Source organism: Condylura cristata, unplaced genomic scaffold, assembly GCF_000260355.1.
Source record: "Condylura cristata isolate star-nosed mole 26May11 unplaced genomic scaffold, ConCri1.0 scaffold00005, whole genome shotgun sequence".
Taxonomy (NCBI): Eukaryota; Metazoa; Chordata; class Mammalia; order Eulipotyphla; family Talpidae; genus Condylura; species Condylura cristata.
In genome coordinates this window covers 51,799,680-51,814,329 of record NW_004567106.1, presented here as the reverse complement: position 1 = coordinate 51,814,329, position 14,650 = coordinate 51,799,680, and the positions used below count along the sequence as shown (strand labels likewise).

The following is a 14,650-nucleotide window of genomic DNA, read 5'->3' as shown; positions in this document are numbered from 1 at the left end:
ATCAAATTGCCATGAAAATCCTTTATTAAAATGTCCAATCTTAAAGCTGGCACTCATGGAACCATAAAGTATATGGTTTATTTCACTCAGCATAACCTTTCTCAGATTTATCCACATTGTAGCACAACTTAATGATTTATTCTTTTCTATTGCTGAGTAGTATTTCATTGTGTGGATATAGCACAATATGTTACTTGCTAATGGCTATTTAAATTGTTTTCCAGTTTGGGGTGATTATAAAGTTGTTACCATTTTGGTGTCAACTTTTTTTTCTAAGACTCATTTATCTAGGATGTATACCTGACAATGAAATTGTCAGTTTGGGAACTGGTAAACAGTAGACTAAAATGGTTGTTTGAAGTTTGCAAAATTAATGTGTAGTTATAAAGGTCAGAAAAATGGTTACTTCCAAGTTGGAGGGCAGCTTTATTTGCTCCAAGATAGTCTGAGATGATGGAAAAGTTCTCTGCTTACCAGGAACTAACAATGGTGCATACCTAAGTAAAGTCATCCAACTCTAAACTTAAGATTTGTGCATGTAGTTTGTATTCATGTTTCAATAAAAAAAGATTTTACAAAAGCAAACCTATAATCCTGTGCCACTTGAAGATGTTTTTATCACTTTTACCTAGCTTCATAATACTTGACTTGCCCTTATTATTTTGGCCCCCTCCAAATGCTCTACACATCCATAATGAAAAATTATTAACAGTTTTGTCTTCTATATCAAAATAGAATCTGCTTTTTTTTGTAAGTCAGCCTTTCAAGTATTGTGATGGTAAAAAACTCCTCTAAACCTAAACTTTTCAAGAATAAATACTTCCAGTTTCTAAGTGTCATATTCTTCAGAAAGGCTCACTTATTTCTGTTAATGAATAGTAGTTGCTTGCATGAGAATCACAGGTGGAAATAATCACTTAAATCCCGAGAGTTGTCCAGTCCAGAGCTCAAGCTCCTCATGCAGTTTGAGGAGCAATGCCCACTACACCTTTCTGAGTGTCCCACTAGGGTGGCTCTGCTTGTAGAGCAGCAGACTCCTCATTTGCTCCAATGACTGTATAGTCAACAAAACCCTCAGATTCTAGTCAAACTGATTTCTGCTAAAGCCAGGTCTTTTCTCTCAAATGGCAAAAGTTTTTGAACCTATAAGCAGGATTTCACTCTACTAAATTTTAAATTTAATAAATTTTAAATTTATTTATGCATACAAGAGCTGGGATGCAGGCCAGAGGTGTGGGGAGGGTGAAAAGATTCACCAGAGACAGTGGGGAGCAGAACAGGCAAATGTACTGAAGTACACTTCTGAGGGGAGCAGAGGGAAAGACAGGAGAGGTCTGCCACATCATGTGGGCCACCTGCCTGGCTGGAAATTGAACTCAGGTTTCAGTGGCTGTGGACAGGTTCATAGTGCGGACACTTAAACCCTTGCACCAGGGAGGCCCCTAAATTTTAAATCTTAAGGCAAAATTTAAAACAGTAAGTCTTAATCTTCTCTGCATAAATCCAGTCTATTAGTCATCTTTCTGACTCATGTTACTATCCACAGCTCTGTTTCACACATTTCGTAAACATGTCTTCCTCCTCCATGTGAACATTATTGTCATCAAAATAAATGATCACACTGAGGACTTAATGTTATTGACACTTATACACATTCTCCTATTTAATCCTCAGTGCAATCCTTTACAATAGGCCTTGCTGCTAGCCTTGTTTTTTTTGTTTTTTGTTTTTTATAGAAAGTAAGGCACATAATGGTTAAGAAATATGCCAATACTGTACAGGTAGAACATAAATGAGCTGTCTTCAGAGCATATGATTTTTTTAAAGATTTATTTATTTATGCATACAGAACTGGGGTACAAGCCAGAGGTGCAGGGGCGGTGAGAGGATTCACCAGACAGAATGAGGAGCAGAACAGGCAGGTTGACAAAGTACACTGCTGAGGGAGCAGCAGGTGGGTCAGGAGAGGTCTGCCACTCCATGCGGGTCACCTCCAGGGTGGGGCTTGAACTCATGCTGAAGTGGCTTTAGCTTCTTAGTGCTGTGTTTTAACTCACTGCACCACCAGGGAGGGCCCCAGAGCATATGATTTTTAACTGTACTACGCTACCTAAAGGGTTTGATTTTTTTTTTTTTTAGATTTATTTATGCATACAGAACTGGGGTACAGGGGTGCTGAGAGGATTCACCAGAGCAGAAAAGGTAGACTGACAAAGTATACACTGCCGAGGGGAGCAGAGTGTGGGTCAGAAGAGGTCTGACACGCCATATGATCATTTCCCTGGCCAGGGATCAGACTCGTGCCAAAGCAACTATAGCTAGTTTCATAGCTGCACTTTAACACATTTTGCCACCACAGAGGGCCCAGGTTTGATTTTTTTTACAGATACTGACCATAGCAATGATCAGGGAGAAAATAGGGAGTGGATTCTAGAGGTCACCGTAAGTTTTTATTGTTCTGCAAAAACATGTGCATCTATTCATTATGTATTATGGCCATGTTTTCCATATTACCTAAAAAAGGTAGCATTAAAAACATCAAAGTTTCTTTAAATAAAGATATATATTTCTCTATATTCCTAAAATTTATGAACATGGGGGAAAGACCATTCAAATGAATAAGAAACATTTAAATACTATGCATAGACTACAATATTTTTACATTCATTATGTTCTTATTTGCATCAGCTTTCTTAGTAAATCCATGTTGGACCTTCAATCACTTCTTTCTTTCTTCAGTGTTCATAAATTACAAAGTAATCTCTTCTAGAATTTTGCTCAAAGTGACATACTTACTGAGATCTGACATATTTACTGAAATATAGGGGAAATACAAAATAGAGATGGGGAAATACAAAGTAGAGATGGATTAATGTACGCATTTATCAAAATATTAGCATATTACTTTCTTCTCCAAATAGTAGCACTATAAAATAGATCAAAGGATTGAATATCAATCCTTGATGATGTGAAGGTCATCCATCAAAAATCTTTTATTTTATTTTACATTTGCAGAAATACAGGCTATGGAGCCCTTCCTGGTGGCACAGGGGGTTAAAGCGCAGTGCTATGCAAGTGGCCACAGTCACTTCAGCGCAAGTTTGATTTCCAGCCAGGGAGATAACCCACATGGCACAGCATACCCATACCAACTGCTGCTCCCCTCAGCCGTGTATTTTAGTCAATCTACCTTTTCTGTTCCTTACTCTATCTCTTGTGAATCTTCTCACCACCCTGCACCTCTGGTCTGTACCCCAGTTCTTGTATGCATAAGTAAATAAATCTTTTTTAAAAAGTAAAGGCTCAGGCCCTCCCTGGTGGCGCAGCGGGTTAAAGCACTGCACTAAGAAGCTTAAGCCACTTGCGCATGAGTTCGATCCCTGCCTGCCCCGGAGGAGATCCACATGGCGTGGCAGACCTCTCCTGACCCGCCCGCTGCTCCCCTCAGCAGTGTACTTTGTAGATCTGCCTGTTCTGCTCCCCACTCTGTCCCTGGTGAATCCTCTCACCCTCCGCATCTCTGGCCTGTACCCCAGTTCTGTATGAATAAATAAATAAATCTTAAAAAAAAAAAAAAAAAAAAAAAGTAAAGGCTCAGAGAAGCTAAACTGCCTAACTAGTAAGAATTGGTCTTATAAAATAGTTTTGTCACCATCCCATACTGCTAATATGGTTCTTTTTTACTTTCCTTGTCTTCCCTTATACTTTCCTCATCATTTTGCTTAGAAAATACTTTTCACAATTAGAATCTCAAGACTTTTGCTTCCTCTGGACATCAGTTGCCCTGAACACCTGCTTATAAGAGTGTATCTTTCTTGTCTACATTTATTTAGCTACTTGTCATTCTGACCTTGATCATTTGTGTTTCCTTTACATCTTTTTCCATTAGTAGTAACTATAACCTCATCTACTTGAAGCATTTTTCAATTGAAAAAAAATCTTTGTATCTCCAATGCCAAACAATGTCAGCATAAAGCCAGTTGTTTTTATTAAATATCCACTTGGTGGTTTATATTTATCTTTCCTCTGACTTACAAAAAAAAGTGTTATTTTGGAGTTTTCAGCATTTGTTTTAGGATTCAGTAAATATATCTATGTCTAATGTTCCTTTCTTTTACTGTTATGATCTGCATGGTAACATGTTCTCCTCTGATGGTCCATTCTTGTTGGTAAGAATTAAACACAGGGTTATTAATTACTCTCTGACTTAATCTACTTTTATAGGAATTGAAGTACCATCAAGGAAAGAATCTATCAGGTGCTTTGTTTTTACCCAATGAGACTTGTTACAGACATACACATGTAGTAATCTATGCCATGTACTCTACTGCCTCCAAAACTTCAGCTCAAGAAGAGGTGGCACTCCACCCATCCCCCACATTTTTCTCTCTTTTTCTTCCTCCTCTCATAGTAACAATTCAACAGAATTAGGCTCTCATTGTGTCATAGTTGCACTTCCCTGAAAGACAGATTATCTAAGGGTTATGCTAGGTCTACGAAGACCTCAATTTCCTGTAGCTAAAGAGATTACTAGAGAGGAAATGAAATTAAATGGTCAGTTTATAATAGGAATTTTTGATTATGTAGAAAACAAAGTTTCTGGGATTCCTATTTGTTGTTTAAAGAAGAAAAAACAAACTTTAAAAACTCTTTTTACTAATTGGCTGGAAAACCTAGCAAATATCTCTGTACAAGATAGAATTCTGCTTTATCACAGAGTCTGAAATCACACTACCAGGCTTCTTCAGTGTCATTCCACTACTTCATATCTCAGCGTTTTTGCAATGTGTTCATCTCTCAATCACTCAAGTCAAAAATGGGCACGATATCAATCTTTTCTCCACTTGCCTCACTTTCCAAACAAATCAAAGCCCATCCTCTGCTGATATTGCCTCCATGTCTCTCCAAGGCCTTCAAATAAAATCCAAACCAGATCCAAGCTTACCCTGGTCCCATAATAATTCACTCATTCCATCTTCAGCTCTTCACTGCAGCCTTCCTCCATCCCTCTGCTCTGGAATACAGATTTCTCCATACAAGCCATGTCAGTTTTGTCCTAGATCTTTTAAGCTGCAATCTTTACCTCAGATGCTCTCACTATCTGGCTCAATTCTAACCTATATCCATATGGAAGACCCACCTCACCCCTCCTTATTGGGTGAGGTGTTCTTTCCATCTTGGGTTAAGTGTTGTAGACTTTACATTTTATAGCAATTGTCTGTTTTCTTATTTTCCTCTCTCATCTCCGTGGTGTGTTTGGGGAGTAAAAGCTGTGTTTCTTCAGTACCTTGTACCCACAACACAAGCCCATGTCTGAAACACCCACAACACAAACCCATGTCTGAAACATAGTAGGTGGTTAGTTATTGCTGAAAAAAAATCACAAACTAATCCTAAATTAATATCCAAATAACTTGATATTAACTTTAATATACAAACATTTACATTGAATTTAGCTTCTATGCGCCAAAAGTGATCGATGTGGATTACATTTTCGAGTGAGAATCAGAAACCTGTTATTTTTCAACACATATGCTGCAGTTAGCTTTACTTGTGGTGTTCCATTAGAATGCACACAATTATACTGGTGTTCAAAATCTAGATGTGTATTTGAAAAGCAGTGGAATAAAAAAGTTGGGGGAGGAAGAAGGGAGCAGGAGGCAAAGCTGAGACAAGGTTAAAGAAATGTAGAACTATGGGTCAGAAACAAGGAAGGCAACGAATACCTCTGTTTCCTAAGGCCCCTTAGTGGGGATGCTGCTTGCTGAAGAAAAGGTCATCTTAGGGAGAATGACTAAAGTTTTCCAAAGTCATAAATGGCTCATAATAGGCGAGTGGCAGGACAGATTGATACCATGCCCTTATTTTGACTTGCAATTCAGTGCAGTAATTTTGGGAGAAATTTATGTAATTATGAATAAAACTGTCAATTTGATGTGTCTTGGAAAACCCATGGGGCAAAATTTTAGATAGGAAAGAACCATTTTTTTCAGTGATAATCCCTTTGACCCAATTTCCTTCTGTTCATCTACAATAACAACAAGATGTAATTTTAAAAAGATCATTGCCATTCTTATGCACAGTTAGATCAATTTCATATCTATTACCCTAAAACAAGTTTTTTTCAAGGGCAGCAGTCAACAGATAACTAAGTCCCAGCGCTCATCACAAGTGAGGACACCACGTCCTGGGGCATCTCCACCTAACAAGTCATTCATTCACCACAGATGTTCTGAATTTCTACCCTAGTACATAAGTGTCTGAGGAAAGGACACAGGGTTTGTCTCAAAGGATTTCTTTCTCTGCACTACCCACAGTGTGTTCAAACATTCACTGAACACTGATTCATTCCTGTCTTCTCTCTGTGGGCTTTTAAAAAACATCTTTCTCCACTAGACTGAAAACTTCTTGCTGACAATGAATAGATCATGTCCATCTCTGTATCTGAAGGCACCAAAAAGTAGTTTTTATATGAATATGATAGATACTTCTGGGTTAACGTTTTAAAAACCCTAACTACTCTCTATAATCACTTAAAGATTAGTGAGTAGCAAGATCTCTTTTTCTAAGTAAGGCAACATATTGATAAACTCATAGCTTGAATTAACCCAACATGTGCAGCCAGGACCTGACCATACAAACAAATAGAAATATAATCAAAATAGCCCATTTCTCCTTCCTAAGCTATTTGTAGGCTGCAGTGTGTTGTTACTGTCCCTTTATATGATGCTATCCTATGTGTATTAATAACATTTCCTGATTTACTCCTATACACAATATGATACAAAGAAAACAACAGGAAGGTAGAATTTTATCCTCAGATTTTTTTTTGTTTGTTTTTAGATCCAGAGAGTGTGAGGACTTTTCTGTTTCACCTTCAAAAGCCAAATTAAAAAGTGAACCAAGGGGGAAAACTTCACTGAAGAAAAAAAAAAAAGGCTAATATACCAAAATCTCAAAAAGATGTTCCACCTGGGAGTTCATGATTCAATCAGGAAATGCTATAGGATCTTAGCATTTGAAGGGTTGGGGAAAGTACTCAACTACACCACTCCCCCACTCCCAAAATATATCTTATGCTACAAAGCCAAAACCTAGATATTATTTGAAATTTTGTGTCAGAGGGCCTGTCTGTGGCTGGTGTCCTGAAGTCAAACATGACAATTTATGTGATGGAGACAGCAGAGAAGGGATGCCTTCTTGGTGACTTATGTTAGCTGGACACTAAGGTTTACCAAAGCGAGCCCAAATTTGTAGGGTGTGTTCAAGTGCCAACTATGTGAATTATGGCTGTATGCTTTCACAAAAGGTCTTCCATCATCAAAGACTGAAATTTCTCACGCATACAATCCTTATTAAAATGGCATCTATGTCAGAACTCCTGCTCACTGCACACACAGTATTATTCATTGATAGTGTGTCATTTTGTAGCCTCCAAGTTCTATCTGTCTTGCCAGATCTACTTCTTGTTTACAAGGCAGCATGGCACACAGTGCGAAGCTATACAGCACTATTTCTCAGTGACTGTGCTTGGGGGCTTGAAGCCATAGCCTATGATATCAGTGCTGATAATTATTTGATTTTTTGGGCAATAATATGATTCATTTGTTCATTTTTTTATAGAAAGTTTCTCCTCAGCAAATTCCTGGTACCCTTGGTCTTGTTCATAAGAGCCAGCAGGGGAAGAGAGCTGAACTAAGCTTTGAATCTGGCACTAAAACAGACCTGCTTTTTTGAATTTCAAGCCACTTCTCAAATGCAGCTTTATTTTGTAGTGGATATATAGCAGAAACAGTTTGTTCCTGCCGCATCAAAACTCACATTTATAAAGTTAAATGAAAAGAACCATTTTGAAGGGCTAAACAGCCTATCACTGACAGCCTGAAATGCTCTGAGCACAGATTCTCCTCACTGGTCCTTCAGGCATCCCAAATCCCTCTTATTCTTGACAACTCTTCAAACATATATGGAAAACTGCCTAACCAAAGGAAATGGTATCCAGTGACCATTTTTTTTTTAAATATGATGATAATTGAGTAATTTGTGCTACTCATAAGGCCTCTGACAGTGAACCAGGTTTCCAAAAGTTTTACTTCAAACTACACTGACTGCAAAACAGTATCAGCAAAAAGCTTATTCTCTGAATAGTTTCAACATAGATTTTCTAACGCTTTCTTTAGAACTTCTGTTTTCAATCTGAGTCAAAACTTTTTCTCCCAATATGTCCTGTTCTTAAAAATGTACCTTCTGCACATTACCAGATGCCAGATAATAACGCTAATTTAAGACAGGAACGATGGCATCCGTAAAAATAGCCTTGATAGAGTTGTTACATTTATATTAGCATTCATGATTATAAAAAAAGAACAGCTGTCCCACACAGAGAAGTTTTACCCCCAAATTTAGAGCAATCACTGAATGACCTAATGGAGTAAATATTAAGAAGAGCTAAAATTTCTATGTCCATTATTGCAAACTGCCCTAAGGCTAAAACAACTGGTCTTGCCATTAAGAGTAAGACTCCCTGACATTATTGGGTTTTTTTTTTCCAGTTTTCCAAATGTTTATGAATTGTTTATATATAGAACTATGCATGTCTGTTCTTATCAAATATCAATAAATATGTGCTGTTAGAAGACTGAGTAGCTCTTACTCTCACATTTTTCACTGAGATTTCATATATAGTTTCCTTTTGAGGATATTTGATCAAGAACAGTGCTGTGCAGTCAGGAGAGATAATCTTGGTTCTCTGTAATTGCTAATAGTTACTAAACTCCAATTATGGGCTCCGTGTTACTCTGAACACTAAATTGTGGATTAAATACCTTAATCCACACAACAAATGACCAGCTATGTGATATTGGGCAAACTGGCTAGCCTTCCAAAGTCTCAATTCCATTTTTTAAGAAAGAAAACAAGGCCTGGGTGGTTTAAGCAATTCACTGACGCACCCTCATCTCCTGACATTTGGAGTTGAGGGTTGATTGCACAGCCTGGACCACAGCCAAGGCCCCTCAGCACCACTCTCCTGTGTGCCTGGCCGCCTTTGGCACCCACAGGATCACTAACCAGAGACAGAAGAACCAGACCCTCCCAAAGGTAACTTGTAGCACTCGCTTTCACATTCGTTTACTACATGAGATTCTTCTGACAAAAAAGTACACAACTGAGAATGAATAAGAAACACATGAATTCTTTTTTATTTTACTACCCTAATCTTTGAGACTTAAGTTTTCAACATAGGTGGCCTAAAAACATCTCTGTAGACAACCCGAATCTTGTAACAACTTTTATGATGGCTTCTAAAAGAAGTTTGATGACTTAATGATATTGAAAATATTTCTATCTTTATAGAAAATATATTACTAGAGAAAAAATATGATAAATCTCAAATTAAATGTATACCATACATCAAATCCCCTCTGTGATTAATAAAAATCAGGTATAAGTTGGTAAAAGGTGGACAGTCATAGTTTGAAGACAGTTTCAGAGTGATAAGCAAGTCTAGGTTTCCTCTTAAAGAACAATTCAAAAGGAATCTTAAAAGACTGTTTGGCATCACTGAAATTCTGTGCCAGTCCTCTGGCCTCCTAATTCATGTCTTCGTAAGAGGAGTGAGAGAGGGAGAGCAAATCACTTTAGCAAGGCTTACAGTGATGAAAAACACATGGGTTTGAGAATCAGAGACCTGAATTTGAATCCTAGCTCTTCAGTTTTATCAAAATGTGGTCTTGAAAGTTACCTAAACCTCAGTTTCTGCATCTGGTAAAATGGAATAACTACCTTGTGCACCGTTATTATGAGAGTTACAGGTAATGGATATAATGAGCTTGGCATAAGGCAGGTGCTCAGCAAACTGTAGCTAACAAGAATGGTGTCAGTCAAAACAAAAATATATACTGTTAACAGCAAGACAAGGGGAATGTGATGGTTAAGACCATGGGCCTGCAGTAAGACCAACTCAGTTTTTATTCTGGCTTTCCATTACTTGTAGAATTCACAAGACTGGTTTCATTTTTATCTTTTTTTCTCTCATAACTTAACACCACCAGGGCTTCACTTTGATATATTAGGCTCTTACTTTGACATCTGAAGTTACTTAAATTCTCTCTGCCCTAGTTAGCCCAGCTGTAAGATGGGACTAACAATATCTATCTCACATGTTTATGGTGAAAATAAATGAGTCCATAGTTTACAGTCCTGTCTGACACTGACTCATTTTTAAAATTCAGTAAATGTTATCTGTTGCCACTACTTCTATCTTAGTCATTGACTGAAGGGCAGTCCCAAACCAGGACCAACCACTTGGATAAAACTGTCCACCCATAATGTTGGTTAACAAATTGAAAGAAGAGTATAAAAACTCTGAGCATGGCAAGACAGCATTTCAGTCTAATGGCTAGAACAACATGCCTTAAGAAGTTATCTCAAGAACAAAATCACAATTAGACTGTAGATTACATGGCGCTATGACTAATTAACTAATAATCCTACTAGGTGCCCAGGGTTCCCAAAGTGCAGCAAAATAAAGAAGTTTGTGAATGTCTCTTAATTTAAACCTAACAAAAGTGGTGAAGAATAAGGCACAGGGAGTACATTTTACCTTCCTCCTTTCCTTAGAACATGTTTTTTTCTCCCTTTCTGTCTTGCCATATTTCTAACTCCTTCTTGCAAAGGTCAAAAAGGCATCACAAATCCCACTGTATCATTTTCCAACATACTATTTAAAAAATTAAGTCACCTAGCAAATGTAATAAAGAAGGATTGCTCTACCCATAAACCATCCAAGAAAGAGCTACCCAACCAGAGCATTCCTATTTGCAAAGATAACATAATCCTGCCTTGGGTGTGGCTTTGTGGGAGGGATGAAGAGGCTGGATTCAAAGAGCTGTCTCCAGCATCTCGTGGATTAGAATGATGACATCTAAACCAGAGTAGAGAATAGAGCAGCCCTAACTGCTGTCTGTACTACAAGCCCTCAAAAGTGCCCACTTCCTTGCACAGGGCCACACGTTGAAGCAACAACTCAGTCAAGGTCCTTTGGGTCACCAGGAAAAGTGACAAGGATGTACCTGAAAGAGCCTATTTTATGGCATAAGGTGAAGAACAAAAGGCATGTTTTTTAAAATAGTATTAGCTCACATCTCAAGAACAGTAACCACACCAGTCACTTCATTATATTTCTACTGTGACACTAACTTCAGTCAAGTCTGCACCAAAATACCCTCCAGAATTCAGTTGATGTTAGGTCATCTGCTGTCTATTGACAACTGCTGAACCCAAAACCCCTAACAAGGCAGCTCAGCAGCAGTATGTGTCCTGCCACTAATGAGGCTCTTTTTCCATGAATAATGAATAAGAACATCATCTCTGTTGCCAGGTACACAACATAAACAAAGCTCAACACAAGGGCCTTGGTATGGTGAGTTTGTCCATTTGCAACAAAGGAATTTTGCAAAGTGCAAGCCAAGTTTTAGTGGGAGGGTGGGACAAGCTGTTGTAACAAATAATGTGAACATATGCTATCAGAATCTAATAAATCAGCTTTGGTTGTTATGGAACAGAGACTGAGCAATGGGATAGATAGACTCAACAGAAGGTTCCAAATGAGTTCATTTCTTTATTTTACAATCAGTCTTAAAACAAAAAGCTGATGATTGTTGTAATGAACTGAGATCTTTATGAAAGGAGCCTTATGAGACTTGAGATCCCAAAGGCCCTATTGGTTAAATCTTTTTTCTTAAGTCTTGATATAACAGGTTAAGCACAGGTCGTCACTAGGAATGACAAAAACAACCTTGCTATGGCTCTGATGGCTAGGGTGGCATACAGAAAAGTGAATCAACACCTGAATCCACATGAATGGGCCTGGGCTCCTTTTGTACCAGAAACCCTTATGTATGAGCAGACTGCCTATGAGGTAGCCTCCCGGCTTGGATTCCCAAACTCAGTCAAATCTTGAGATTCCAGCATATAAACAGAGAACAAAAGTGAGTTGATGTGAAGGCCAAACAGTCTTTATTTTGTTTACTATAAAGTGCGCCACAAATACTTTTCTCTCTCTCTCAAATCAGTTCCATACTAGGTAGCTGATATCTTGTTACACATGGTACCATGTTCACACAGGCCAAGTGATGCCATTGCTGACTGAAGGCTTTTAGTTTCCATCACTTTGAACAAAACAAAAGAGTCTCACAATACCTCAGTTCCCCCAAGTGCAGAGGATCAAAACTCCAGCCCATTTCAGATATTCCCTATGAAGAATTGTGTCCAAAATAATACTGTTCGCTCTATATGTCAAATGAATTTCTGGAAACTAGTGGCCTAAATAATTCTTTAAATGTACCTATGATGCTTACTAAAAATATTTTATAAAGTACAAAATTATCAGGTAATGTATCTGATCACTCCCTAACATCCACTTTACAAAGAAATATTTACTTTTGGAAGAGAGTTAATAAGGCAAAATAGAATTATGTTCTATGGAGATTCTAATAACTAATTTATGGCAGGTAATTATGTGGATAATTTTTGTATAATTAGTTAAACAGTGACTTCACCAACAATGACAATATATACAAAAGAATTTCCAGATACCTAAGATATAGCACTTTATTTTTTCTGGTTTATTAAAAACAAGCAAAATGGAATAATCTCATGGGTAACTGGTATAGCAAATTCCTCAAAATCCCTCACATGAAGATAAGGGATATTTTCTAGTGAGGAGAATATGGAGGTAACATGATTTTATCTTCGATAACTACTGGGTTGTCACAGGAGCTATAGAAGTGCTACTAGCTGTTCTCTATTGCCTCAAATAATCAGTATGAACAACTGGTAGTTAGTTGTTGTGGTCAACTGATGGAGTATAGCAGAAATAGTCAGTGCTATCTCAATAGAGTGTGACTACCTGCACAGGTTCGGAGTGATTCAGCCACAGCAGTAATAAAGCAGAGTAAGCAGAACTCTTGTTGACAGGGGAACCTGCTGAGAGGGAAGGAGCGAGATGGAGCACAGGACACTTGACATTTTTTGGCCCCACTAGTCAGGAACTTCTAAAGTACCATCAAAGTTATAGGTGAAAATTTGAACAAAGTATAGATATTAAAGTGTTGTTTTATCTGAAATGAACTCTCCAGTCTAATTACTGAAATACATAAAGAAGAGAGGAATATTCACAAAGATCAAATACCCAAGGACTTACCATCATACTTTGCTAAAACTGCTTGAACATCAGCATAGGCTTGTAGTTCTAGAAGGGCTTCTAAAAGATTTTCGTGGATGTTGAACATACTCAGGAGTGGGAACTCCTTCATTAACTGGGGAAAAAGAAATCAAGATGTAAGTAATGTGTTTTATATTTTTAAGTGTAATACTGAATTTCAATATATTTCCATAACGTAATGTTATAGCTTTAGTATAATTAATACTGAATTATATGCATGTACAACAATTATTATTTTGAGAAAAGTTAAATGCTTAAAATTGTTTCTGCTATTTTGAAAAGTGGAAAATGAATTTGTGAGAACCACAGATGGGGGAAAAATCCAACATAGAAGAGTTTTCTGAGGAAGAAGCTTAGAGGTAATTCTCAATGATGTTAAATGCCATAGAGACCAAATCAGGCAATGGTTGAAAACCACTTCATAGGTTTTAACAGTTTAACCTCATCCAAGCCAGTTTGCATGAAAGCCAGAGAGCAGAAGGGTTAGAAAGTCAGTACTAGTCTTATAAGATCCTGGAAATAAAGTTGAAGTGAAAAAGCAGGAAAAGATAAATAGAAGGTGATATATGTTAGATAAATTGTTGGTAGTGGAAGAAAGGAAGAAGATGTTCAAGAGTTCCTGTATGGTGGGCTCAATAAAATAGGAGTCAAGGTCATTTTCTGACACCGAGGGAACAAGTATCAAGGAGGAATTTTGAAGACAAGAATAAACAGAGTTGCTTAGGGATGTAATCAAGAATGTTTAGGGTCTAACAAGTTGGAGGCCATGCATCTAGAGGCTACAGGTGGATTGTCAAGTCTTTTTTCCAAGTGCCCCAAAGCCCAGGTGTAGTAACAAACATGTCAAAAGATTCAGTTGAGACTGGATACAATTTGATTCAACAAAAGATCAAAGAGGGCCCTCCCTGGTGGCGCAGCGGGTTAAAGCACAGCACTGAGAATCTAAAGCTGTTTCCACATGAGTTTGATTCCCGCCTGCCCTGGAGGTGACCACATGGCACGGCAGACCTCTCCTGACCCGCCCGCTGCTCCCCTCAGCAGTGTACTTTGTAGATCTGCCTGTTCTGCTCTCCACTTTGTCTCTGGTGAAGTCTCTCACCGCCCTTGAGCCTCTGGCCGGCACCCCAGTTCTGTATGCACAAATAAATAAATCTTAAAAAAAAAAAAAAGATCAAAGAGGAAAAGAAGTAAACATTATGGTGGAAGAAATAATTAAAAGAATGGTCTCAAGATTATGGACAGGATTAAGAAGAAGGTTTTAAGTTAAAAGATACATTGGACTTCAATGAAAGCAAACAGGAGAAAAAAGAACAAAGAAGATCTTATTTTATAAGGGAGATGCAAATTAAAACCACAATGAGATACCACCTCACCCCAGTGAGAATGGCACATCTTCAAACAACTAGCAACAACAAATGTTGGTGA

At 37.9% G+C, this 14,650-nt stretch overlaps 1 protein-coding gene across 3 annotated transcripts in view; it reads right to left on the bottom strand.

The window, feature by feature from the left end:
- The window catches only part of ST7 (suppression of tumorigenicity 7), a 172,690-nt gene that overhangs the window by 42,587 nt on the left and 115,453 nt on the right, over window positions 1-14,650 (bottom strand). For all 3 annotated transcript variants that reach the window (XM_004676970.2, XM_004676969.2, XM_012721009.1), the window contains one exon: window positions 13,205-13,319. In XM_004676970.2, the coding sequence (XP_004677027.1) occupies window positions 13,205-13,319 (115 nt within the window). The remainder of the gene's footprint in view (window positions 1-13,204; window positions 13,320-14,650) is intronic.